Raw genomic sequence first — 27,427 nt, 5'->3', positions numbered from 1 at the left:
TATCGCTGTCTAGATCCAATAGCCTGATTTTGAAAATGTTTTCTTAGCACCCCTATTTGTAAAACTCCACTAAAATGCTACACATTGCATGAAGTATTTTGTTAAGTGTGCTCAGACCATCAAAACTTGCACAAACCTCTGACCAACAATGGTTTTTAATCGATACTCATCTAGTCCTGAATTGCTTTAGAAAGAAAAAAAGACTCTCCTAGAGATGAGACACCAGATAGTGCAGTGAGTCTGGGAAAGTGTCTCATAAGGCAAACCCCAAGCTCCATGTTTGCATCCCGGGATGAGCGCAGGGCCAGGCCTGCTCCGTGGCAGACTGGTCCTTGCAAATCATGGTGATTACTGCTACCAGCACAACTGATTCAGAAGGCCCCTCTCCACTGTTATGGCACAGAAGTCACTGGAAAGGTTTACGAGGTATCATGGGCCAAAATAAAACATTACAAATGCATTCATGGAACGCACATGGATAGGAGCAGTGGCAATTCCCCAGCTGTGGTCCGAATTAAAACCCGACCTGCTCTCAGCAGCTGCCAGAAACCAGAGGATTATGCTGTTACAAGGCATGGTGCCCAGCACTTTTTGAGCCTTCCCTTGTTGGAAGACAGACCTGTCACACCTGCACGCACACTTGTCACATAATGACCACCCTCTCCCATGCCTCTTGCCACCTTGCCAACAACCTGGGATTCACTTATAACCAGAGAGATGAACAGTTTTCAACTGGTAGTATTTTTAATATACATCTGCCCTGGATATCAATAATAATATTGGCAATGAAATGAAAAGGGAACTTGCATATTTTTCCCTTGTCAATTTTTTCTCCATTAGCATGAATATGATCTATTAAAAGCCTTATGCTTGTTGAATTTAAAACATCTCAGAGGAAGAGAGAAATTGCCACCAGATACAGAAAAGTAAGGTTTGTCTGGAATAAGTGCAGCAAAATAAATTAATGGTGAGGTGGAAAATATGCCTGTATTACATAAGGAGAAAATACTGCATTAGCAACACAAAGCATCACTTTTTCTTGCAAAATAACACACAGCACAGCATGATTATATGATTTGTAACAACTTTTCCTTATGTCAAAAGCAACATGCTTGGTATTACAGCATTAACGTTGCCTGGACAAACGGAGTGTAGAGTACATCTCACATGTTAGAGGCTAAGGCAGAAGGAAGAAATAATGCTCTACTAATGCAATTGCCATGGCTTAAAGAAATCTGTAAAGTGTGCATGGAAGAAACAAAACCTCTTTTGGTATTAAAAAAAAACCAACAATACTTGCAGATCAAGAAAGAACAGCACGACTTGTGCTAGAAAGATCAGCTTCTAAAAAGTACAAAGCTTGCTATTAAGAGCAAAGTTTGAGAGGTAACATATCTTCCATTACGGTGCCTGTTCTTTTTATAGGAGAATTGCATGAATGCAAGTAACGTCAGTGCAGTGAGAAGTTTTTTCAACGCTCCCATTGCCATCCAATGGCACAGTAGTCTCTGCCATCACTTACATGCTTGTGATATGTTACCTATAGGTAACCAATTAGGGGTTCCTAATTGGAGGTCCTGGTTCTTTGAGGTGTCAAATGATTGAATTTGCACTGCCATTTAAGCACACAAAAAGAAAAAGAAAGAAAAAAAAACCAGAAAACGTGCCAAGTGCATTCAACTCTGTAAAACAAACAAACAAACAAAACACATTTATCTACATTTATCCTTGCAGACACGGGTAACATTTCATATCAGCTGATGGGGTTCCCCCCTAAATTTTGCTTCCTCAAATCCAGCACTGGAGACCCTTTAATCCCACTGCACAGCAGAGAATGCAGAAAACAGATACCCAGGCCACCAACTTTGGTATCGCTAAGAAACACCACCAATTTTGCTAAAAGCAATGAAATTGCGAGCAAGTTTGCTGGCCACAGGTGGTGTTCTTCTGGCAAGGGGCAGCTGCTGGGCTCCACGGCACCAGCGAGCCTCCACGTGCAGGAAGGAGGAAGCACCGAGAGCACTTGAGGGATGCACCAGCTGTTTTATACACAGCTCTCCTGTAAGCTGCGGGCCCAGGACAACTTTGGGGATCACTGTCTACTTAATTCTCCTCTTCCAGGGCTGCAGGCAATCCATCCCGGCCACGCTGCTGAGCTGACTGGGGAGAGGGAAAAAGAAAATGCTAAGGCTGCTCATCTGCTTTGCAAAGGCACCATTCTTCATATTCCCGAGGAAGCCAACAATTGGTTTTGTTGTAGAAATCGCATGGGTTTTCAGAGGAAGAGAGGAGTCACGCACATGACAGCAATAAGCTTTCTTCGCATGCTTAACCTGGTAACTAAGTTAGCCCTCCCCAGGGAAAGCCTAATGTCAACCACAGAAGGCCAAGGGGAACGTTCAGCTGCTCTATCTTTGGGCCATTAATGCTGGTCGTTAGGTCAAGGCTTCATCCGAAAACACCTACAGCTAAAACTCAAGCGTTTCTGCTAAAACTAAAAGTGGCATATTAAGTGCACCCTGTGGGTTTGGGGAATGTTTCCCAGTCAAACGACAACAAAAAAAAATCCTATTTTTTTCCTTACCGAGACAAGGAAAGAGCAGTCACTCTGTTGATAACCAACCATCTTCTTAATAATATACAGAATATTAACAGCTAGAGTACAATAAAAGTGAGCCCTGACATTTTAATTTATCCTCTGAAATATTTCTTCTTTCAGTGGAATGACCCAATATTATTGGAGGGCTGAAATCTCTGGTTCTGGGAATGCACTGCCCACAATGTTTTACTGGCTTGATTTCAAATGAAAACAATTATAGTGTAGCGAGGATGTTACCACACAGACATAACACCATTAACTATTTTTGACTTCCAGTGTAAATTCAACCATTATGGGGTTTTAAAAATGTCCTCATTAAATTTTAATGATCTGTTTTAAGGGATTTTTTCCCCCCTATTAAAATTAAAACCAACTACGCTACATAGCTTTCTCAGTGTGGTGCATTACTCTAAGATTCAAATAAATCTGCAAATTGCAGATCAGTTAATAAAGAGAAACTATCTGGATTATTATAGGTGGGGCTGGTAGCAGTACCTGTTATTAATGTTGCCAAGCATTTCCCAGTAAAAGATGATGCTTTCAGTTCTTTAGAATGTTGCCAAATACCATCTGAATCAATTAAAAAAGTAAAGTTCAAAGGTAGACACACCTGGTTGCTTTTTTAAAAAAAATTTTCCCCACTCATGATAGGAGAAAGAGCAAAGAAAGAAAGGAAAAATCTCAGCTGAAGTGACTCAGCTGATTAAAGGATATGTTTCATTTGTATTAACTCCCCCATAAACCTCAATAATTTATTTTTCCATGAATTCAGGATTTCCTTACTTTACAGCGAGCACTTGAAATTCTGCATGCAGAGGACTAGGGATGTTTATGTGAACATTTCCATGAAATTTGCCCCAAACTTGCCCAATTCATAAACTTTATGTAGATTAAAAAAGGGGAAAAAAATACCCATGATTTACATATACTCAGGAGAGACTTGTGAGACTTTTGCTGCTAAAGCTTGTGAAAACCAACTTCACACAAGCATGCTCCATCCAGTGATGGGGCAGTGGTTTCCCTCCAGGTGCAGCCGCAACCTCAAGCTGGCTGCCTGGTATCCTTGCTCCCCAGCCCAGGCAATCCCACCTGCCTCGTGAGATTCACCTCTTTCCCACAGTCTCATCCACAGCTGCCCCAAGTGAAAACCACTATGAGACTGTCTGGAAGGAGGAACACAACATTTTTGAACATTTTGTTTTCATCCCGGTGTTCTACTGCCACTGCTAATGAGTAAACACCGTCCTGCAGCATGCAGGTGCTGCAATGACAGTATATATACTGTATATTACATAGTCTCCCTGCCAGTGTCCGTATGTTTTTCTTCCAGTCCTGCCATTAAATAGGAAAACTTGTTCTTTCACAGATTGCCAACCAGAGCGGAAAACTAAAATCATGGTAACACAGCATGCATTTAAAGTTACCTTTGAAAAGTGCCTTAATTTGGTAGTCTAAGAGAAGAACATGCTGCAAAAGCAGAATTTGTCCGGAGGACTACGTTAGTTGTGTTACTTAAAGAGATGCTGCACTCAAGCTAACAATGGCATAACAGGTCAGCCTCAAAAATATGACAACAATACATAAATTATCAATCTGGAAACCTTATACTTGAAAGAAGCCTTAGTCTAACCTTTCCATCACTCCAATTGAATTGTAAGACCACCACTGTAACAAGACCACTTAGAAAACCACAGGGGTGGCCTTGATAATAATACACATATCATTGTTGAGGCACAGGAAACTAAACCAGATGGTTTTGCTGAAGAAAGCTCTTTTTTTGGCTTTGTAAAGCCTAAAAACACTAATAGGTCAAACACAAAAGTGGTGAAAAAGAAAGTTAAAGGAAAATTTATGTAAATAAGAAAAAAAAAATCTTTTTACAATTATATTCCCCTCACATAAAGAATGGCCGCAAGAAAGTAAAAAGGGGAAAATGGTGTTGGAGTTCTGAAACAGATCAGGATAGTTTTCTGAAAGGAAAAGGTCTAGCAGCAACACTTACAGTAGGCACTGCTGCTGGAAATCAACACCATATGACGTGCGTTAGACAGAACACCTACGTACTGTAATTAAAACCCTCTCCTCATTTTTATTCTTTAAATATGGAGACCATTCACGTCTACTGTAGTAAACTATGTTCTTTCTTGTTTAAACTCTTACGAGCAATCATACCAACCGAAAGAGAAAAATATCACAACCATGCACCTCTTAAAATACATGGATGGAAACGTTTCCACAAAATACATTTGTGGAAATTGAAAATAATTTCCTTTAACATGGAGATTTGAATTTGTCTGATTCCAAAATCACCCATACGCAGAAACATACACGTATGCACACATTCACACACATACATATAGGTTGTGCGTGCATGTTTGTGTGTGAAGCATGTTTGAATTTTCTCGCTTATGCTGTAGTTATTTAAAATCACATTATTTTTACAGACATCAGTACTTCAGAAGGCTTATAACCAAACCCCATAAAGGACATGTTTTGGTTTTGTTTTTCTGTAGAGCAGACATCCTCTACATAACTGAAATTAAGCTGATAGTGCGTTACTCTGCTGGGAATTGCAACTATTTCCAAGTCAAGAAGTCAAATCTAAACTACATGTGCTGAAAGAAATGTATTATACGCTCTTTTGTTGTGCATCCTTAGTTACCAAAATGTAAGCCTTTATTTGTCACTAAAAAAGCAAACACTTTCACTATCAGTTGTTCTAAAACATACTTTCTCTTCATAAGAGAAGCTTTGCCCATATTTGCAAAATCTGAAAGGAGATGTTTGAGAGTTATATCTACATTTTGCTGGTATCCAATCATGCTCTAACTGAAAACAAATCACCATTTAAATATCAACTCTTTCTCTATTTGCATGGGACAATGGAGAAGAAATGTACACAGAGGAGAAGTTCACTATCAGCTAATCATTTGTGACAGTTCATTTTGGTACTGCTCAGCAATAGCCTTTGAGAAAATATTTCAAGTCTTGAGTTTGCCGAGTTCATAACTAGATCCAGAGAACTAAAAAAGTGGCAGGAAAAAAACAGGCTGGGTTTGTCATTGTCTCTGATACATACACCTCTAGAAAAGATGATGCTTCAGCAACTATCTGTCAAGAATTTTATGAATGTTGAATAGTTGTTCCAGACAAAGGAGCACAATCTATCAAGCTTTTCTACTAAATGTTCATACAAGCCCCGCTCTCACAATTACTTCATCTAGATGGCAGTGATAAGATAATCAGTGCAGTGGATCGTCACATCAATCAGAGCAGACTGGATATCTTTTTAAGATCGATTTGGCTTAATTGAGCTATTAATTACCCCAGCTCAACCAAGCTGATGGAAAGAAAACATTCTCATTATGACACACACGAAATACTCTAAACTACTTGGATGGCTCAAAAGTCTTTACCCCTCATACTCAGAAAAGTCCAGCATTGAAAAACAAAGGAGATTTTAAAATTATTTAAACTATTTAGAATTTTACTTTACTCTTGTGCATAAATTTTTATCTTTAAATGTACTTACAAACATACAAGGAATTCCCTACAACAGAAATGGTAACAGCTGCCTACAAGGGTCAACCTCTATGTATTAGCATAATGAAGAAGAACAATCATGAAAGAGCAACCAGTTGATGCAAATTGGAGATCTGAACACAGATGACATCACAGTGCAGGTGATTAGATTTTACTGTCTCAATCTGAACATGCACAAATGGCTTAAGCAGTAAAAATGACTATGCAGTATCTTGTGCATTTTGATCATAAATAAAAGTACCAACCAGCACCAGTACCAATAAAAAATATAAATAGGATGGAAGGGCTCTGTTTGAACATTTTCTTAATGTTCTTGGTTGGACAGTACAGAAATAACTTACTACCTTATTTATAAACTATTCTCTGAATGGTATTTTTAATGATTTAAATATAAATTAATGAAAGCTGATTGCCATGTACTTGGAATATCAAATGGCTCCCGACTTCACAATGAATTTAAGCCCATGCTTAATTTTAAGCATTTGAGTAGACCGCTAAGTAAATGAACTAGAGCCAATTATGAGCCAATTATGAGTCCTCTTTAATTATTGCTTGAAACAGTGCCAAATTTCTATTGAAGGAAAAAGAAAATATTTCTGATCTGTACCAATGCTTAAAGGCTATTAAAACTATTACCTTTGCCTTCTTTTTTTAAATACTTTTGTGAAATGTATATTGATAGATATACCTATAGTATTCATCAGTGCTACATCTATGACATCCTGCAATAATTAACAAGCATACACTATGCCAATATACTGGTGATTTGTTGGGATCAGACACAGCTAAAACTGCAGTGGGACAGCAGTTCTCTTCATAGTATTTCTGCTCACTGGACAACATGGAGGTGTGGGCAATGCAGTGGCAGATGACAACCTGAGCATCAGCAGATGATAAAATGAGGAGACTGAAGAAAAAAAGGCCTCACCTGTTGAACTCTAATGAAGATGAACATGCTCTTCTCCCCAAACCACTTTCCAATGTAGCTATGTCCTGGTTTGTGGCTATTCCCTTACAATCTTGCAAATAAATGCACCTACTGCTTCCCCAACAACAACATTTTAGGGTTGCAGTTGCAGATATACTTTCAGGACCGTAGCAATTACAGTACTTAGCATGTAGGAAATAAAACACAAACAATCAGTGATGGACTAATGCACATTTTTTTAATGATCCAAATTAAATATTTGTGAGAACCTACACCTATATGAAAGACTCCTGGGTGAATATCTGAGGAAAAGAGTATGATGCCTTGTGTTTTGTAAATGCCACAGAAATGAGTCAGACTGTTAAGGCTTGCTGTTGTACTAGCATTTGAAAATACCTAGCAGATGGTTTACTAGAACTTTCTGCAACAAATAAAAGGTATAAATTACCCTCACCAAACAAAACAGCACTCAGAAGATTCATATATCTTAAGTGCTGATACATTGTTTTTCCTCTTCCAATTCAGTGGCATTGATCGTCATCTATAACACCATCCCATGGGACTTGTGCTGGATCACATTTAAGTAAAAATGGAGAAAGGGGAAGTTAAGAGGCAGCAGCAATTTCTTCAGATATGTTAGCAGCTACTAACAGAATTTTAGGATAAAACCAATAAGCTGCCCAAAAGTTTGCTGTCTACTCGGTTCTGTTTTGCTCTTTTCATACGCTGAATGGAAACCTTCTTTGAGTGTTCTATAAAAAACACCGGTTTTTATTCAGCAGCACAATGCCACTGTACCTGATTCTCAGTTACTGAATATGGCAGTTTAAGTACCAGTTCATAAACCTAATCAAACCCAACTCTTCTCCCCTAATATGAACCTACTTTTAACTCCGAACTTTTGCTTCTGCTTTTTAATCACCAGACTTTCTCCACACCAATGCATACAGGATATGATCCCTGCACGACGTTAATGAGAGTTTGGTCATCAGCTTTCATGGGATCAGGAATTGACCCATAATGTTTTATAAAACAACAAAAAGGAATGTATTTATGGTTTTATTATTATCCCAACTAAGAAAATACAGAGAAAGGAAAGAGTATATGGTCTAGTCTATATGCACATGTGTTACTTGTATTAATATCAATGGGATTTAAAAATACATATGGAGAGGATAAGATATATCCCTATGTGTTCAGCCATATGCTTAAGGAAGCTCCCCAAATGCTTGTAAATATGATCATGCTTTCTAACATACTATGTATTTATTTGAACAACGTTAAATCTCTAAGCCCTACTCTCCAGCCCATTAAAGCCTCAAATAATTGTTTATTTCCAGTTTAAAGTTACTCTCTTTTTTAGCCATTAGAAGGATGTCTGTAAGCACATTTCCATGATATTTGGGGAATTAGAGAATTGATAGTAACTCTCCCATTATCCGAAGGGGTATCTCTCTGGGAAGAGGAATAGTCAAGATGAACTATATTTTAGTGAGGAATTCTTTCCAGAAGGTTTTGGGACAGGCCCAAAACATGTTAACTGAAAGGTCTGGAATGCTACTTACACAACAAACATGTGTTCGCGTTGTAGACCTCGGACAACTATATTCCTTATGGAGGCCAAAGACTTCGAAAGCTAGTCATTTTTCTTGATAGACTTGTTCTTATTTTCTTTGTTTTTAAAGTTTTGGACACAGGACAAGGGTCTGACCCACTACGCACAAGAGTGTTATATTCTGAGTTTCCCATATGAAAGAGGTCACTAGATTTCATCTCACGATTTATGATTTGGTGCATGCCATCTTTAAATGAGATAGCTTGAGACAGATTATGGAATATCCTATTCATTTTAGGAAGTTATGTTGATGTGGTTGCAACTGATCATTGTGTTTGGCTCATCTGTAGCTTCCTTTCAGCTGAACCTTGGTAAATGACTTTGTGAACACTCAGTTATAGTTTTATCAATTAAAAGATGATTGGGATGGTTTACTGGATTAACTACTTCAAATAATGTTGAATCCACAAATACAAAGCAATTTTCATGGAGATGTAGTCAGGACATTTGTGTTTCTCTTGGTACATATAGTACCAATATGTACCATCTTTCATGTAAATGCAGCGCAGAACCAAAAGCCAAGTTTACAGCCAGCTACTGAAAATCACCTGCTTAGCTTACTTGGCACATTTCTTTTGATGCAAAGGCAATATGGCTACTTAGTGGTTTTTTTTTTAATATCACAGAACAAAAATTTATGTTGTGGTATCCCCATTTCATTTTCTTGCTATTTCTTTTTGACCATAAACAAGATTTGGAAATTCAGCTTTTACTTGACCTTTTAAATCTCAAATTATGATAAAACTCAAAATCAGACTTTTCTTCCTTCTATAGTACTTCATACTTTGTAAAACAGAAAAACAAAACAAACAGTCGTCGTCTTTTTAAACTACATCAATGAATGTTGAAGCCAGATCCGGTTTCCCAGCAAGGAATTATTAAAAGACAGAAATAGTCTAATGACCACAGGAAATCTTTAAGCACCAAAATGGGGACAAAAGTCTCCTGGGGAAAAGACAATATTTCCTACATGGTCATTCATGTCTCCTTGTAATACAATACAGGGGTATTGTCTGTTTGTCTGCTTAAGCAGATGCACAGAATAAAATTAGAAACAACTCCTGACTACAAAAACATTTCAAATGCTAGATGCAGGTATGCAGGTACATGCATGGCAATACTGACATCACTAGTATGCTGTGATGCTTTTTTTTTTTTTTTTAAATGCATAATAAGCTAGACCTTTGATCATTAATATAAACATCATTCTTGCCCCATGATAATAAAAGGCCACCAACCTCCAGCAGGATCTTTGACTTCAGGTCATATTGCATCTTGCTGCAATCTTAATATTGGTTATACAAATTGTCAAAACAATAGGAGAAATACTCTAAAATAGATACAGTTTATAGTCAGTCCCCTCCCCCAAGGAATTCAGTACAGGAATGTAAACCTAAAGATTTATTTTTCTGTTCAGGTCATGCCTGGGGTAGACTGCTATGTAACTAAGCCCCCTAGACTGAAGTCAAGAGTTACACAAAATTAACAGGCCTTTGTAGGCAAAAAAATCCTGAGATAGCTCTCCGTGGATCATGAACTGAGGTTACAGCATTATCCCCACCACAAAGATGATTCAGAACAAGGCATGTGGCCCACAGCTTACCTCAACGTAGTCCCTGGCATGGCCCCAGTCTCTCTTAGCATCTAGATTACCCAGGCTGAAACAATCCAGCTGTCCAAGGTGAATCTTTGCCACCGATCGGCTAATTTTTCGAGTAACGAAGTTAGCTCCTGGCATAGAAATAAAAGATAGCATCAGTATAATTGCACTTTGAAAAACTGGCCACAAGAAACACCTTGTTGCTCTGCCCATCACATTTTCTTTCAGTCTTCTTCATTCCCCTCATACTACCTAGACCCATGCCATCATTTATTGTTTGAGCGGGCTAAGACGCTTCCAGTGCAAGTGTCAAATTAGCTTCACTTTCACAGCAAACATCTTTCTTTGTGTGACTTCTAAGCATTCCTAATTTGCTGCCTCAGTGTTCAGTCCAGGCATAAAGCCAAAGAAAATCATTTGGAATGTCAGTTCTTAAACACAAAATGCAAAAGGTTACATAAAGAAGACAGACATCTTAGACCACCCTCACGTTGTTGTTGTTGTTGTTGTTGCCATTTCTTTTTTCCATTTTATTTTAAGGAATGCATACTTCCAAATACATTAGTTTAATAATTAAAAAAGAGAGTCTATCCAAAAAATTGTTCTATTCATGCTCTACTTTTCCAGTTATTTGGGGTTCTTCATCCACTGATTTCAATAAGATTATGAAACTGTGATTTTACCTTTATCAAAGGCAGTGTATTATTTTTGTTATTATTATTTTAATAATAATTTTTATTATTTATTTGTTCACTATATTTCATTGGAAATTTGTGCACCCATTTCTGCTCCCTCTAGAATTGTTTTAAATAATACTTGCTTTTAGTTATTTTCATAACCTGAATTTTAGATTATGACTGCTCTTTTTCTAAAATGTGGTCAACAGTTTCCTCAAAAGCAGAAGGATTTAAATTTAGACCGTGAGTGCAGGCTAAACAAGCCCAATGGCATTTGCACACTAATGGGCCACAAAAATTAAAATTACATGCCTTTTTAATAGCTAAAAAATATGATTGAGTGGTGACAGATGATACCTCATCCAAATGGAAAGCAGGAAAGTTAGTGAAAATGACTGCACTTGTAAAATGCTCTTAGCAAATTTAAAAAGACCCAAGTAGTGCAGCTTGTACATTCAATGCATGTGTGTGTTTTTTTTTTTTTTTTCCTTATGGAACTCTGCTCTTGAAATATTCACCTGAATATTTTGTTTCCTGTCAAAGAAATGCAAGCTGCTACAAAATTACTAAATAATGTGAAGTGTGTGTTTCAGACTCTAAGTTTTGCTGTAAAGTCATAACTATTACAGTACGTTTTTGCATCATTTGACCCTGTCAAATGTAAAAAAAAAAAAAAAGAAGAGTATAGTATACCTATCAACATCATATTAAATGAAGCAATTAATAAATTCAGAACTTATCACAGGATTAAGATAGAATTTTATTTTTCTGTCAACTGCTGAACTAATTGGGCATTTAGAATACATCATCGTTTTGTGCTTGTTTTTTAAAGGATGAAAATAAAAATAATTCATATTCCCTGAAAAAGTGTTTATATAAAAGGAAGTTTACAAAATAGAGTGATTTGCACAAGTTCATAAATAAAAATATTCTCGGGAGTCTTTTTTAAATCAATGTTTCTCAATAATTAGACAAATGAGAGTCATCTGGCAGGATAAAAGCCCAAGGCATTCTTTCAGACTGCATTCTGCATACTCAGTAGGAGAAATATAATTATCCCAGAGATAAACCAGTGTAAACCACAGGACCAATACTACGATTCTGCTATTGCAATCCCTGAAAGAAAGTTCCCCTGTTCCTGGCTGGACAAGCTTGCAGCAGGAGTGGAATTCTGGTTGAAGAGCAACCAGTGAAAGAATCTCTTTGGTTAGTCTGGCTGGCACTTCTCCAAGGATTTTTTCCTCAATTTTTTTTTATGTTATCAAAGTGTTTTAAGGTCTTCATACAGATGATTACTAATTAATTTAAAATAGATTCAACCTATTACACAAACTGATTCACAGTAGCTCTGAAGTTTCTTAATCTTCTGCACTGAAATAATTTCAGTTATTATTAATATTCGTTAAACAATTGGAGAAGCTTTTTTTTTTTTTTATGGATAAAGTATGTGGCTTTATGTTCCAGACTGCAACCGAGTAACAAGCAAACCTATCAGCTTTCAACGCTACATTCCCATTTGCAGTAAAAGCAGTGAGAGTTCTAATCATCATCTGCATTAAAGCAAGTTTTTTACTGTCAACCTCCACAAATAATGAACATCAGCTTCCATTTTGGAGCAGTCACTTGCTGAACACAAAAAAGAAGTATATTAGGTAATGTGTGAGAGAACTATGAAATCAACTTAACTTGAAACGTATAAAAGTAAGAATGATGCTGTGCATGGAAAAAGAGACTCGTCTGGCACAATGCAACAAATACTAATAACTGCTGTCTTCTCGCAGAGTCACTGATAACTGGAGAGAAACTATCTTTAAAGATCTTCTCCAAGCAAAATCAGGATACACCTTAAAATGCAGAAATTAAGACAGGGCATCAAGAGTGAAAAAATGAAAACCCTTATTTTCCAGAAATGTTCCAGTAACGGTTCTTGGAAGTGCTTTAGCATCAAAGCTGTGGAAGAAAACTCTACTACTGTTCATTTTGAAACATGTGATTTTTTCTTGCAACCAAGGACTGAATGGCACATTTCAAAAAACATTTAAATTTTATGGTTCATAAATAAAGTTTAAATACTGATTCTCTTCAAACACAGTATCTTAAAATATCTTATTACACTTCATGTTTGATCCCATGCCATTAAATGAACATCATGACTAGAACTTAAGCTGATGCCCACTGGAGTCATACAAAATAGTTAAGGCTGTGTCAGCATTTCCATTATAAAGCCCTCTCCTAGGGGTTTGCAATCAGGCTATAAAATCTTGCTTTGGCCTGAAACTTGGCAGACGTAATGTCTCTATCCTCGGGAATGACTATCAGAAGATCTATGTGGATTTCTACAGATACCCTCATATTACTGAAAACAAAGTACCTTTTGAGACACTGAAATTGTTATCTTCCTTCTTCTCAGGAGGTATCGAAGACTTAATTTAAATGTTGAACCTCCATGAGCATTTTCCTCCACAGAACGGCAAGTTGGTAACAGTAAGAGTATCAAGAGAGCTGCTGCTGTGTGAATCACTTCATCCTTCAGGTTCATTTTCATCAGCTCTGGATGACATATCAGCTAAAATGCAGTTACAGCTCCGTAAGGTCTACATTCTTATGCTGCTACCACCATCACTTAGTGACAAAACTAACTTCTACTGCTGGTGAAGAGAGAGATCAGAGTCCCACATTTGTCCCCTGGCTTTGCACCACTTCCTCAATTCAGAGAGGCTTTTTATTCACCGCTCACACCTCACAGGAATAAACTTTCACATCTGTATTAAACGCATGATGCATTTTGACTTGTTCAAACACTTCCCCAAAGTGTGTGAAGCTGCCACTGCTCTGGGAGTTCGCTATCCTACAGTAACCAAGACAAGAGTCATTCTTGTTCCCTCAGTAGGGCTAAGCTGCCTTGCATAGCTATCCTCGTTACCTAGGCAGAAAATACATCCAAACCGCGATGGGCCAAATTGCGTTGCGTCTCACTGCTGCTGACAGCACTGGAATTACTGGAGGGCCGCGGCACAGGTCTGGCCAGGCACGGCAAAGGTCTCTTCGGTATGTCCTCACATTTTGGCAGCTCCTCAGTTGAAGACTGCCTTACATGATTTTACATTTTAAAGAGGCCTTAAGTATGAGTTTTCATGATATTAACAGCTTTTCAAGAACCTTGGGCATTAGCTTAGGTTTGTTTTCAAAACCCGAGCCCTCCCTCTGAGACCATTAGCATCCCAATAGGAAGCATAAGGTCTGGTTTACAAACTTCATTTATCCTAGGCATGATTCTAAGCAAGGATTCCTCATTAAGCAGACCTGATCTGTAAAACACATACCCTGTCAGCAAACCATTATAAGAACAATACTGCAATAAGAAGAAATAGCAGAGGTATAAAGCAATAGCTTGGGCTCTCCAGCTCATGCCTGTCACCTGTCTGGCTCAGGGTTGCTCATCCCTCTAAGATGGATGCTGATTACACCTTGCAAAGACACAGCTTTGAAAGCTGGGCACACATTTAAAACCAATGCCTTAGGAAGCACAATCTCAGCGCACCTACAGTTCCAAAGCTGGGTGCCCCAAGAGAAAATAAAATCCATCTCCCTCCACCAGTACACCTCATTCCCTTTATCAGCACTGGTATTTCACCCTTCCTGTATTTATCAGGGAACTGATGTTTTCCTCAAGATTCAGGGGTTTATAAGAAGCAGGCAAATGGATGAATCAGCTTGAAGAGCTGCTGTTACAGTAACTGTTGCTGTTTTGTTTGTTTCTCCAACAACCATAACTTTCCCATCTCTCAAAGCTTAACACAAAATTCAACAGATGACAAACTACTGTCTAAGAAAGACTGCTGTGTATAACACTGGTTATACCATGTTTAAGCAATATCCATAATTAATCCATGTCATGGAATAACAATCTAATAACATTTAATAGCAATATTTATCAGCTGAGACGCAGTACTAGAACAGTTTATCAAGTTTCCATAACATCTTTTTCTTCATTTTGCATAAAATGTTAAAGTTTTCTGTCTCTAAAGTGCTGGCACAAGAAAAAGGGGATTTTTTTTCCTCTCCTAGTTTCTACAGTTCTGGCATAGACTCTAGTGGGAGCCCAACATGTTCAAACACATTGTGTACCTGGTGCTTCTACTAACCCAGAGGAACATATTTCTTTTAGCATATATGTTGTAAATGATACATTTAATGAGATCATTAAAATGTTTTGATTGCCTGAAAATCCACACTGCTCATAATTTCCATTCTATTAGAAGCTTTTCCATTTTTTGTGGCAAGCTGAAATTAAAAAGCAAAGTAGCACCCAGTTTTTCTCAGAAAAGAAGTCCAGAGACTCCTTTAGTTTGTACTGATGAAAATCAGCATGAACTATTCTGAAATTAATGGAGTTACGTTAATGTAAACCAGACGAAAAATCAAATTACATATCTTTAAATTAACCTTCTAGTTTTGAGGTTTAAATGGAATTTTCAACTGTATCTTAATTGAAACAACTGATAGAGTAAAGCAGCTGCTTAGTAGATGTTAAACACAAACTAAAGCATTTGAATTGTCAATCCACTCTCAATTTACAATAGCAAATTGTTCATCTCCCAACAAAAACTATACTAAGTTAAAAATCACTGTTTGGAAACAAAGGAAATATCAATGTTAATGGTGATTTTTTCCTTCCCAGCTAATATCCTACTAATTCTACACAGAAAATTTGCCTACATTTGGATGAGCTTGCCAGAAAGTCTGCAATCAGATTTTTGCAAAATGAAATATATATGAAATGAGGGCAAAATGATTCATAAGCAACTCATTGTAAAGTCATGCACTGCATGGGAAACATCTTCCTGATCTGAGTGATAAATCATTTTTTTTCCTGAAACATGAGATATAGAGCTCTAATCCTAACATTTTAATCCTGTATAGCATAGCTGGAAATATGCTTCATCATAACTTTTCTAATCTCCTTCTCTGTCCTTTAAAATTGTAATATCTTCTTATGATAGTGCATTTCTCAGATTTTTAATACATATATAAAAAGTAGCATATCTCACACATTTTCAGTATACATACCCCTAACTATTTTTCAATGGACACACGGGATCTCTAAATACAGAAAAAAAGTTACTGATAATAGGCTTGTTTTTACAAGTTATTCTTTATCTATCCTCCTAGGAATAATCATGTAACAATAAAATTCACAGATCACAGACTGAAAACAGCTGTACAATAACAAAATCGTTCCTCCTTATCAAGAGATTCTCATTTGGTGTTACTTTAGTATGTGTGATTTCAAGAAAATGAAGTGGCACTCATTCTAGTAAATTTGGGAACAAAGACATTCTTTAATATATTGACAGACATTTTTAACTTTCCAATGCCAAAAGTAAAATGTGTTAATATAGGAAAGAGAGTTCGTTTGTCCCTACTTCCCATTTGCACCATCCTTTTTCAATTGGAATTCCTTGCACAATGGCAAATGTCCTACCATTATTTGAAAAAATGGGAGACTGAGGCAGAAAGGTAAAGGTGTGCACAGGTAGGAAGCATCATCAGCAGGAGTGCAACACGCAGGAAAGCCCTGCTCTTCCAACCCAAGAGCACACTCAGGACATTTGGACTGATGAGGGCAACAGAGGGTCATATGAACTTGCCATAGAGGCAACAGAAATTAATGGCTTTCATAATCAGAGGAGAAAATAAGAGTCATTTATCTTGTGAGGAAGGACAAAGTACAGAAACTGGGAGGGAACGCAGAAAGAAGGGAAGACTTTCCTTTTTCCCAGAGGGCAGAAAGATAGCGCGAAGCCTACCTGGAGGGGACAACTAGCGGGCACTATAACAGAGGGGCATGGACGTGGGGCAAGACATGTAGCGATGGCCATGAAAGGATGAGAGTCAGACATGACGTTTGTCACTAGGTCTCCCCACAGCAAAAGCTACATTCCTCAGTGATTTAGTACAGCCAACCGTCCATGCTGGGATCTGTCAGCAGAGCTTTAAAGTCTCCACAACTGTTTTGCATACAAACAGATATATGTTTCCACCTCTGCACAGAACAATGACAGGATGATTCCTATGACTTCACAGCAGTTTTCTGAAGTGACTATGAAAAAATGACATTTAATTAGCAGTAAATTTGCATGTGTAATGTGGAACACAAAGCTATTAGATTTCACATTAAAAGGGACCTTATTCAGGGATTAAATACATGCATCAGATCTATCACATGGGCTTGTTAAAAGGATATGGTGACAAACCAGCAATAATAGCTGGGCACAGAAGTGTTATTTTAGTATATTTCCTCCATATAATTTTTCTTAAATTAAAATATTTTCCCCTCAGGAACTGTACACTGAACAGGAAAAGGTGAGGCATCAAAGATTCTTATAAAGGAAAAACCAAACATTAATACTGAAAACAATATGTAAAAGTGTTATTTCTGTTCCCAAGTTTATGCTCCTAATGGCACTTACATAAACAGAGCAGCGTTTTGCTTACAGAAAACTTAACCTTTTGCTCCAAACTATTCACTTTGATTTCTTAATCACAGTTCATACGCACTACATCTTAAAACAAAGGTATTTAGCCATTCTGATTTGTTCACTCGTTTGAGATGTATCTTTTAAATTGTACAGCTAATATTTTTGAATTAACCCATTCATTTAAGTTGTCAAAGAATTCGACAAGCCCTTGCATGTATGAGCTATGGGCATGCATGAGTGTGCTTGCCCATCAGCACGGTCTATTATGTTGTTTAGGCGTGTGTAAACAATTGGAGTTAACCAAATTCTTTGCTGATCTGGGGCTACAATAGCTAGAAATGGTTTCAACCAAAAGGAAAATCCAGCCTTTGTACAAAGCTGGAATATCATGCAGTCTAAGGCAGCTTGCACAAAATCCTGATTTTAACTCAGCTTGTTAAATAGCCAAAGTTTGGACATCTGTGCCCTCTAAATTTAACACCCTTTCTCTTCCTTTCTCTCTTTCCCCTCCTCCATGCTCCCAGCAACCAGTAGCACATCAAAAAAGGTGTTGTTCGATGGCTCAAGCTGAGACATTCAGCCTTTACCCTAGCACTCCCTTGAGAAGAAGCAGGCAAGGCTTTTAATCTTACCTGGTGACACATGACTGACTAATACGGTTTCTTGGACCTTCTGACCTTTGAGGGACTAAGTCTGGTTGGTCCCTCAGCCTCTCCTGGTGGCTGGGACATTAGCTTATGGTGGGTTACTGTATAATCAAGGTTTTGCACAGGTCTTGTGTGTCTCTCTGTACACCCACATTAGTGCCAGCTTTTAATGTGCAAATTTCCAAGTGTAAAATGTGTCATTTCACCTCAAGTCAAGGGTAAAAAAAAAAAATTTCATGTTCTTCTACAAAAGATAAAAGAGACTGTAATAAGAGCTAGCTTTAAAACAAATCACAGTGTCATATAACTTTGCTGAGTCAGTGCTTATGTATTTTTGTGGAGAGAGAAAAATGGGCTAGCTACAGACAAATAACTTAGTTGAAACTTTGCTTCCCACACAAACTAATATACAGTCCTGGACAGGTTGGACACTTGGACAGACTTGAGATATTCTAAAATCCAAGTACTCCCCTTTTGAGCTTTGTTGCTCAACCTTTTTTTCTTTTTTTTTCTTAGGGCTTTCTTCTGAATAGCTTTGTGACAGTGGTAGTCCTCAAGGCACCCTGTAGAAAGCCCTTAGTGCATTATTTGGTAAATATGTCTCAATTGTCATAAACCACCCTTTGCTACAGGTGTCCTGGAGCAGCCAAGAGGGGGTCCTGAAACACTGTCAAACTGTACTGGCAGGGAGCTGTGAAGAGCCATGGGCAAAGAGCTCACCCAGAAGTAACAAGGGACTAGGGAGAGCTGGAGGGGAGGAGAGAAAGAAATCTAAGCTCCTGCAAATGCAGGAAATATATTTTTTTTTCTAGTACTTGAAGAGTACACGTAAAATACAAGACACTACATTTCCTTCCATTTTCTGTGTTATGAATAATTGGACACTCAGCTAGGGTGCAGTGAGAAGTACATCTCTAACACCACTGATGATCCCAAGAATTCAATGCATAAATCAATTACCATTACAAGGATGAGTTGTTGTTCCAGCTACAGATACCCCTTCGGACTCACAACAGATGTGTTACCAGCAATGCTGGCATGACTCTCTCAGTGCTTTCAGCTCACCCTGCCTGCCCCAGCCACCCCGTTTTCCTCAGCTCTGCTTCTGCACAGGGACAAGTGGGGTGCTGAGAACAGAGCAGGACAGCACTGGAAGACATGATCTTGGACAAAACCAAAGCAACACTCCTCAAAAGCAGGATTTTAACAATGAAACTCCTTGAAATGCACTTCAAAGTAGTTGTGCAGAGAAAACACCCACATCTTAAAGTAACCCCCAAACCTATCAGGGTAAGAAGAGAGTGGGAAGGAAGTGCAGAGACAAGCTGACGAGATATCAGGCAGAGTGAAAGCCAACAAAACAGCATGGTCCTTCTGCTCCTGAAAAACCTGGATATGTGTGGCCAAGCTGTATTGACCTCCTGCATTCAGAGAGCCAATGAAAACATCATTTCACCTAGCTGCAGCTGCTGCCAGTTTCCTAAACTTACCATAAAAAGTTTTGTCCTTATTTCAGAGCAGGCCACGATCACTCTCAGGGGACTGTGGAGTTAAGCAAGGGCCCACAGCTTCCACATCCAAAACCTGAATGGAAAACGTGACCAGGCAGAAGGGCAGCTCTCCCACATGAGAAGATACGTCAGGAGGTTGCATAAAAGCCATTGTTGCAAGCGAACCCACACTCTGGGACAAATCCCAGGAATAAAGTTAATTTTCGTTTTTAATTGAAAAAGACACTGAGGTGAATAAATAAGATACCTTTTAACTGAGAAAGTTACTTGAATGTAGGAAAACAGTACCATTAGAGCAGCTGTTTAAAATGTACATGCATTTCAATGAATATTCGCTTTTTCTGACTTTTTCACTGAAATAGAATCCCACTCTTGCACATTCTTTCCATGTGGGAATAATGTATTTTTAGTGTAATTAATTCTTAAATTAAAGATAAATATGCAGCTATATACATAGAGAACCCAGTTTCCTACTAAGATGAAGTAAATGCAGGAGATGCACTTCTACTAAGTGCAGTTTCACTGAGATTAGATTACTGAAGTTTACAAACAGGAACCCAAACTTATATATTCTACCATTAACACGTCCAATTACCACGATAATTTTGCATAAGAAACCAGAAAACAGAGCAGAAATCAGCTGTACAAAACATTTGGAAAGCAATTAAATGACAAGAGTGTCTAAACAAAATGTCCATTTTCCAAAGTTCAACTTTTTATACTCACTGCTCTTTTAATATCAGTATTTTTAAGAACGCGTCTTCCTTTGTGGACTCCTGAAATTCACTGTTATCCTGTTTTTGTGATATTTCCCATTTAAGTTAGTTTACGCTTCCTCTAGGAACAGAAGAGGCAGTCGGATCACCTGCTGTTCTGAGATGCCTACAATACTTAAGCACAATGGGGTGAAACCAGGACAGAAAGTTAGCCCAATTCTAGATTTCCTGGCTTTGTATTTTTAGTGGGACCTTTCACATAATTTTAGCAACCCCATAGGTAGCTGTGCATGCTCTCTGAAACTCTCACATGCACATACAAAAACTCTGTGCCTGTTCAGGAAGAAAGCCGTAAATTCTAGCACTAAATATTCTAGCACTACGTGCGTCAGTGTTGTTTTTGAATGTACAATAATACAGTTTCACGAAATACCTCTGGATTAATTATATATATATATACTTTTTTCCTAATAAGATTGTGCCCTGTGCAGGATTTGCTCTGGTAGCAGAAACTACTGTCTTGTGAGGAATGAAGCAGGAGTCCTATGGAGTCTGAAGCTCAGAAAAGTAAAGAACTGCAGTCCTCTGTGTACTTGATTACCAAGCACTCAGTTTTATTCTTAACATCAACCAAAAAATAAATGCAGATACTAATCTTTTTTTCACATCTTATTTTCTCACCTAACGAAAGTGGATAAAATACCAATATTTTACAGGAATCTCACAAAACTAAGTATCTTAGTATTTCTGAAACAACAGGAGAAAAGGACCCTGGAAGAGTCAAAAAGGGGTGAAACCATTCTCTGTGCATGGCCTGAAGGGTGCCATGAATGGGGCACAGAGCAAGTTTGTTGTCAAAGAACTGCTTTCTTGCCCTTTTGCCCCAAATATTGAACATCTAGTCATTCAGGTGAGAAATATTCATCCTGTGCAAGTAATAACAAAGAGGAAGCCCACGGGGGTGTGGGAGGGAGTGCAAATAACAGCCTTATCAGACCCCACAGGTACAAGTTTGAATTAAGTTTATGGAAACACCCTTTACTCACTCACTACACAATTTTTGAGCTAAGCAAGTTTGGAATATTCCCTTCTCCCCCTTCATAGTCCTCAGGATGTGTTCATATTTACCTCATTGCTTATGCTCACACAAATGTCTTTGGATGGTGAAAAAAACTAACTTCTGTGGTCACAGACACAGCCTTCTTAGATTTCCAGCTGCAGTCTAGAACCCAGTTTCAAAACTATACAAAAATGAATTTTAAAACAGTTCCCAAGTGTACACAGAGAAGTTTGTCTCTCAAAGGACAGTTTATAGAGGGCCTCGAGGAGCAGGGAGGGAAATTGCTGAAATTTAACCCTGAACCCCATGTGAACCCAGGGATCGGGACTGCATATTTTCCACTGTCCTGCCATCTGCTGCTTCACTGCACATGGTAATCTTTGGCAACCCCACTGAGAGCTGCCTGGGCTATGGCTCTGTTCAGACAGGGTGTAGAAAGAAAAGACACTGAGAATGTCATGGCTGGCTGACCAGACTACTGAGATCAGAGAGATTATGCCTCATTTGCTCACCAAGCCCTGCCAAAAGCAACACCATTTAACTGCAGGTACTCAAAACCCAACAGGCATGTTTAAAGGAATTCTAGGCTTAAAAAGAGGACCATTCATAACGTACATTTGTTGGGGATACTGTAGCTACCACCTTTTGGCAATTATTCATGAGAGTTTTTTTAAAGAACGTTTACAATGCCCAGCGTTTCAGGTAAGAGGTATATGGTAGAAAGTATCATATCTTACTTACAGGACAGATGGACCTGGAAGATGACTCAGGCTTAATAGCCCAGCAAACAGAGAGAAAACATAGCTGTTATTTTAAAACAGCTACAGTCTGTTTATCTCCAGGCTGTGAAATGCTGCACAGTATGGGAGTGTGAGGGTCTGGTACTTCTATGCATAACCCTCATATGTCATCTCATGACAAGGGACCTCCCTTGAGCCAGAGCCAAATCTACATTTGTTCCCCAGAGCACCCCCATATGCTCTGAATGAAGCAGGCAAAGAATCAGCTTTCAGAAACTGGCTTCCCCTGACCACATACTTCTGGACACGGGCCTCAACCCTCTCGGTGACAAAGTACCTAATGCTTACCCATGGAATTTACTGACTATTTCAAAATGATGACTGTAAAAGCTACGGAATATTCAGTGTCTCAATAGTAGCGTCTCAAAACTGCTATGCAATAGTGTAGTGTCTCAAAACTGCTAAGGAATATTTCTAAAAGAGTCTTAGACCTGCAGGAAAGTTACTGTAGGATACAGAATTCCTGCAGGAGGTAGAATCAAATAATGCCGACACCAACCGCATGTTATTAAGGTATCTTGCCCAAATCCCCTCTGCTCCTGCCAGAAGCACTAGAAATGAAGATGTAATTATGTATGTGTCTACAGCAACATCCCGCCCTATTTCTTCACTCAAATGCTGATTTTGGAAATGGCAGTGCCTTCTCTCATCTCTGCTTGGGAAAACAGTCAAAAGCACTTCAGTAAGATAAGCTTCTCTTGGGGCTGCAGAGCTATGGTTGGCAGATGTCAGGGTTGACAAATGTTCTTCTAATTGCAAAGGGACACTACAAAATTGTCCTCTGACTTGGAATAGACAGCCGCTGTCACCCTTTCTTCTTTCCTGCTGCTCTACTGCCTCCACTCTGTCTGCCTCACAGGGAGATCGGAAAAGAGACAGAAAAAGCCACATAAGAGAGGAGGAACAGACATCTCTTTCCCAGCTCCAGCTGTGTTGGAGCCAACAGGCTCCGTTGTTTTGATGATTCCGGGACCTGTAAGTCTCTTTTCATCCCTGCTTGACAGAAGTGCAAAGCCGAGGTGAAAACGGCTTGCAGGCTTACCGGGGGAACTTCTGATCCTGAAGCCGTTCCCCTCCTAGAAATGGCCCTTTTCTCTCAGACCTGGAATCAAATAATCTCCACCCCAACCTCATGGTAGTAGGCTCTGCGCCTGTGTAACCTTCATGGGTCACAAGGGAATTTTGCTAGCACTAAGCTTTGTAAACAAAAGGCAAGGCAGAAGCAATTTGTTAAAATCGGTAAGGCAAAGAGATCAAACTTGCTTTTTGCAGTGTTTTTCTTTTGATACGAATGCATACCTTGAAAAGAAAATGTTTGAAGTAGAAAGCTTCCCATTAATATTCGCAGCTTAAACTGCTTCTTTGCTGGGCTCCACTGAATCAGAGCTCCACTCCTGCTCTCTTTCTTGACTCATAGCCTCGGTGACAGTCAAGAAGCCAGGCAGAGCCACTTCATAAAATGTACTAAATGAAGCAACTTCTAATAACAACACGGGCTGGCAGGTAGCCATGTTAAAGAAGGAAAGACCTAGTAAGAATGTCCTGCAGCACTGAAGTCTCTGTTGTTCTCATTACTGTAAAGGAAGAAAATCTCTTTAAATGCTTTTGATTCAAATGATCACTTGACAGAAACGACGGACAAGACAAATGGCTGTAAAACAAGGCAATTGGATTTCCTACTGCTACAATATCTTACTTGGCTCCCATGACACAATTTCTCTGTTATTCTCCCTTGCCATGGTAAAGTAAACTTACAGGCTACCCAGAAAACAGATTAGTATAATCAGTCCTTTATAAATTATATCCCTTCACTCAAGGAAAGCAAATAACTTTGCCTCCTCTATAATAACTGTTTCTAATACTTCATTTATTCTTTAAATTGTTTATAAAACACTTCAACAAAGGTCAAGACGAGAGGGCAACAATAACCGTAGATTAAGGAGACTCTCTAAGTATTTTGCGCCTGTGAGTAAACACTTTGGCAATTGTTATGATACAAGATAGATCTACTAAAAAAAATCAGTTCTATTTATGATTTTCTGGACCATACATATTATGCCATCAGAGAGAGATTCCTCATCTTTTCCACAGCTAATTTAAATTCAGATTTTAGCAGCTGCATAGTTGTTTCATGTCACATGCCCCAGGCAAATAATAGATTTAATCATGGTGTCCCCCCCAGAAGAAATCTAGAGGAATAGTGAAGATCTTCTCATGAAGTTTTCCCCAAATCTTGAAGAAGTAGAGGCTTTCCTCCTCGATGACGAGCATGTTTACATTAAAGCCCATGGAGTCAGTAAGGGGCAGAACTAGGCCATAACAGCAGGGCCACAAAGGACAGGCATGTTTTCAGAACTGCATCCAAAAGCATCACCAGCAGGTTGAAGGAAGCGATTCCTCCTCCTCCTCTTTGACATTGGTGAGACCACATCTCACCAGCACTGGAATACAGGGTCAAGTTTGGGTGTAGCCACTACAAGACAAATTTGAAAATACTGGAGAGAGCCTTTAGGGAGGACCACCAGCGGGGTCAGGGGCTGGAGCGCAGGGCACGCAGGAGAGGCTGAAGGAAAGGGACTCAATCAACCTTAAAGAGCCCAGGATTGCCACCTGTAGGTGCCTAATAGGAGGCTGTAGAGAAGATGGAGCCAGTCTCCTCTGAGGTAGCTACTGCACATCTGTGCTAGAGGCAACGGACACAGCTTGCAACACAGGAAATTCTCTTCAGATATGAAGCAACTTGTATTTTCTATAGTGAAGATGGCTAAGCATTGGAATGGGATGGGTGAACAACAGGCTGGGGATCTCCATCCTTGAAGTTATTTGAAACTCGACTAGACAAGGCCTTGAGCAACCTCATTCAACTCTGAAGCTAACCCTGCTTTGAGTAGGGGTTGCTGAACCAGACAAACTCAGAGGTCCTTTCCAAACTAAATTACTTAACGATTCTTGATGCCATGTACCCAAAGGACATCAGCATCCTCAGTGACAATTAAGTCACAACTGTTGCTCCTTTCTCAGGAGGAAAGTTAGTACAATGACCTCTTACCCTGCTTAGAAAACTATGTTCTCGCTCTTTCAAAGATTTAAGTAAAGAGGAAATACAATTAAGATTGGAAAACAAAGGACTTATTTTCATGGCAAATATTAAACATTTCCCAGTTATTAAAGGGGGGAGGGAAGGGGCAGGCAAGCAAAGGGGAAACTAGGATAAAAATCTAATTTTAGTAACACAGAAATAGCTAAAAAAAAAAATAAATATGACAGATGGCACTAAATCAGAAAAGATTTATCAGAAGATAAAGATATATCAGAAAAGCCCAAATCATATGTTCTCTATTATTTAAAACGATGGAGCAAAAAAATGATTAAGAGTAAAATTTTACCGCATGATTTCATTTTCTTAAAAATGTATGCAAGAACAACAAAAACAGCTTCAGCGAGGATGACAAAAGTCCATGTCTGGTACCTTCTCTCAAAAACTAGCAACACCAAATTCTTGAGAAATATACATACAAAATCCCCAAGCTCTGTAGAGAAACCATTTATTGCTATTCTCTTCTGGCTTTTAGGGATTTTAGTATGTTTTTTGTCACATTTCCTCAAATTTCAATTGCTTTTTAAAGCCATAAAAATTTTTGACACCTACAAAATTCTGTGGCAACAAATTGTTAACATCACAAACACACCATGAAGTCAAATTCTTTATTTGCTTTGAACCTGTCACTTGGCAAGATGAGAACCAGGGACTATCAAATGAACTGATGAGAGGGAGCATCATTTCCCATCCAGCTTCTCCCAGCCACTTTACATTGGTCATATTTTTAACACCTCCTACCCCATGGCTGAAGTGTCCTAGTTATGTTTAAGGGCATTCCTCACAGTGAAACCTCTTCCGTCAAGCTGGTGGCCTTGCTTCACATCTTTTTATTTTCATATTAGGCTATGTGGACATAAAAGCCTGACCTTGTAAATCACTGAGGATACTGGTCTAACACTGAAATTTTGAAGGCCCTATTTCTTAATAGAAGTACTTAGAGATGACTGCAAACATCTTTGTATCACCATACTTCAGATTTATCTCAGACTTCAAACGTACTCTGAAACATACCCACTGGTGTCATACAGACCACTCTTAAACAAAATCTCAAATATTTTGTTAGAACATGTAAAGTTTGTTCATGTCTTTCAGGACTGAGCCCTTCAATAACTGCATTCAGTGCTGTGAACTCACATGCAAGTTTGATGTCTTTGAGTGGGATTCTAAAAAGGGGTTGCAGACAGAAAGGGCAACGGTGTCCTTTTGCCAGTGCTGTGGCATGGTTCTGCCCTCTCTCATCTGTTCTTCCTATGCCCACACACAGTACTAACAGTGACCGTGCCATTGTTCTGGAAAAGGGCACTGTATACGCTCTCTGCACCATAACCTTTTGAGCTGCTGAGTGTCATGATTCTGCAGATTCTTAATGAAGCTGAACTGTGCCACATCAGCTAACACCAATCAGTTTTATACCACCTTTAGAAGTACACAGGAATAAAATTATATTAAATCTTTAATCCTCTTTTTTTTTGTTTCCTTTTAAAATAGTTAAATTGTAACATGACAGAAAAAAAGTGCTTCTTGGTCATGTTTCTGCATAGCCCCTAACAGGCTGCTGAAGAAACCAGTCATGTCCCCTAACATCTCACCCACCAATAGAAAACAAACAAAAAAAACCAACCCTAAATTACTAAAAAAGAAAAAACAATCAAATTGTGAGCAATTATACAGAAATAATAAACTTAAACACGACAAAAATATTTGCAGAGGGATTTAAAAGTAGCCAGCACTATAGGCATATCAGCTTACTAAAACGAAGTTAAATTCTTAAGTTATTCTCAAGAGTTTCAATGGAATTCAGTAAACAGTATTTTATTCATGACGAAGTATTCTCTTTACACAGCCTATATGATGACAAGGTTATAAAAACGCAGGTTCAAGATTCAGGTTTGAGGTTCAGATTTTCATATCATCCCTCTTTTTTTTAACGTCCATGTTTCCCTGATCTTCTCATAGGCACATCATCATGTGGATTTAAACACAAACACAAACATTCTTCAAACCACTTCAGCTCAATACCAAATCTTTACAGATTATTCCCACGTTTTAATCCCAGTAAGATATTTCCCCTCGAACCAACACATCCCCCCCATTTTGCTCGTTAGTCAGACACTGCAGCACTGTACTCTTGCACGCCAGCCAGGAGGTA

General features: G+C 38.6%; 1 protein-coding gene across 2 annotated transcripts in view; it reads right to left on the bottom strand.

Moving 5' to 3' along the window:
* GMDS (GDP-mannose 4,6-dehydratase) overlaps positions 1-27,427 on the bottom strand; it is a 411,524-nt gene that overhangs the window by 214,219 nt on the left and 169,878 nt on the right. For both annotated transcript variants that reach the window (XM_066992543.1, XM_013193585.3), the window contains one exon: positions 10,289-10,416. In XM_066992543.1, the coding sequence (XP_066848644.1) occupies positions 10,289-10,416 (128 nt within the window). The remainder of the gene's footprint in view (positions 1-10,288; positions 10,417-27,427) is intronic.

Source organism: Anser cygnoides, chromosome 2, assembly GCF_040182565.1.
Source record: "Anser cygnoides isolate HZ-2024a breed goose chromosome 2, Taihu_goose_T2T_genome, whole genome shotgun sequence".
In the NCBI taxonomy this organism is placed as follows: domain Eukaryota; kingdom Metazoa; phylum Chordata; class Aves; order Anseriformes; family Anatidae; genus Anser; species Anser cygnoides.
The sequence above is the reverse complement of the archived record's forward strand: the minus strand, read 5'-3'. Positions and strand labels throughout refer to the sequence as shown.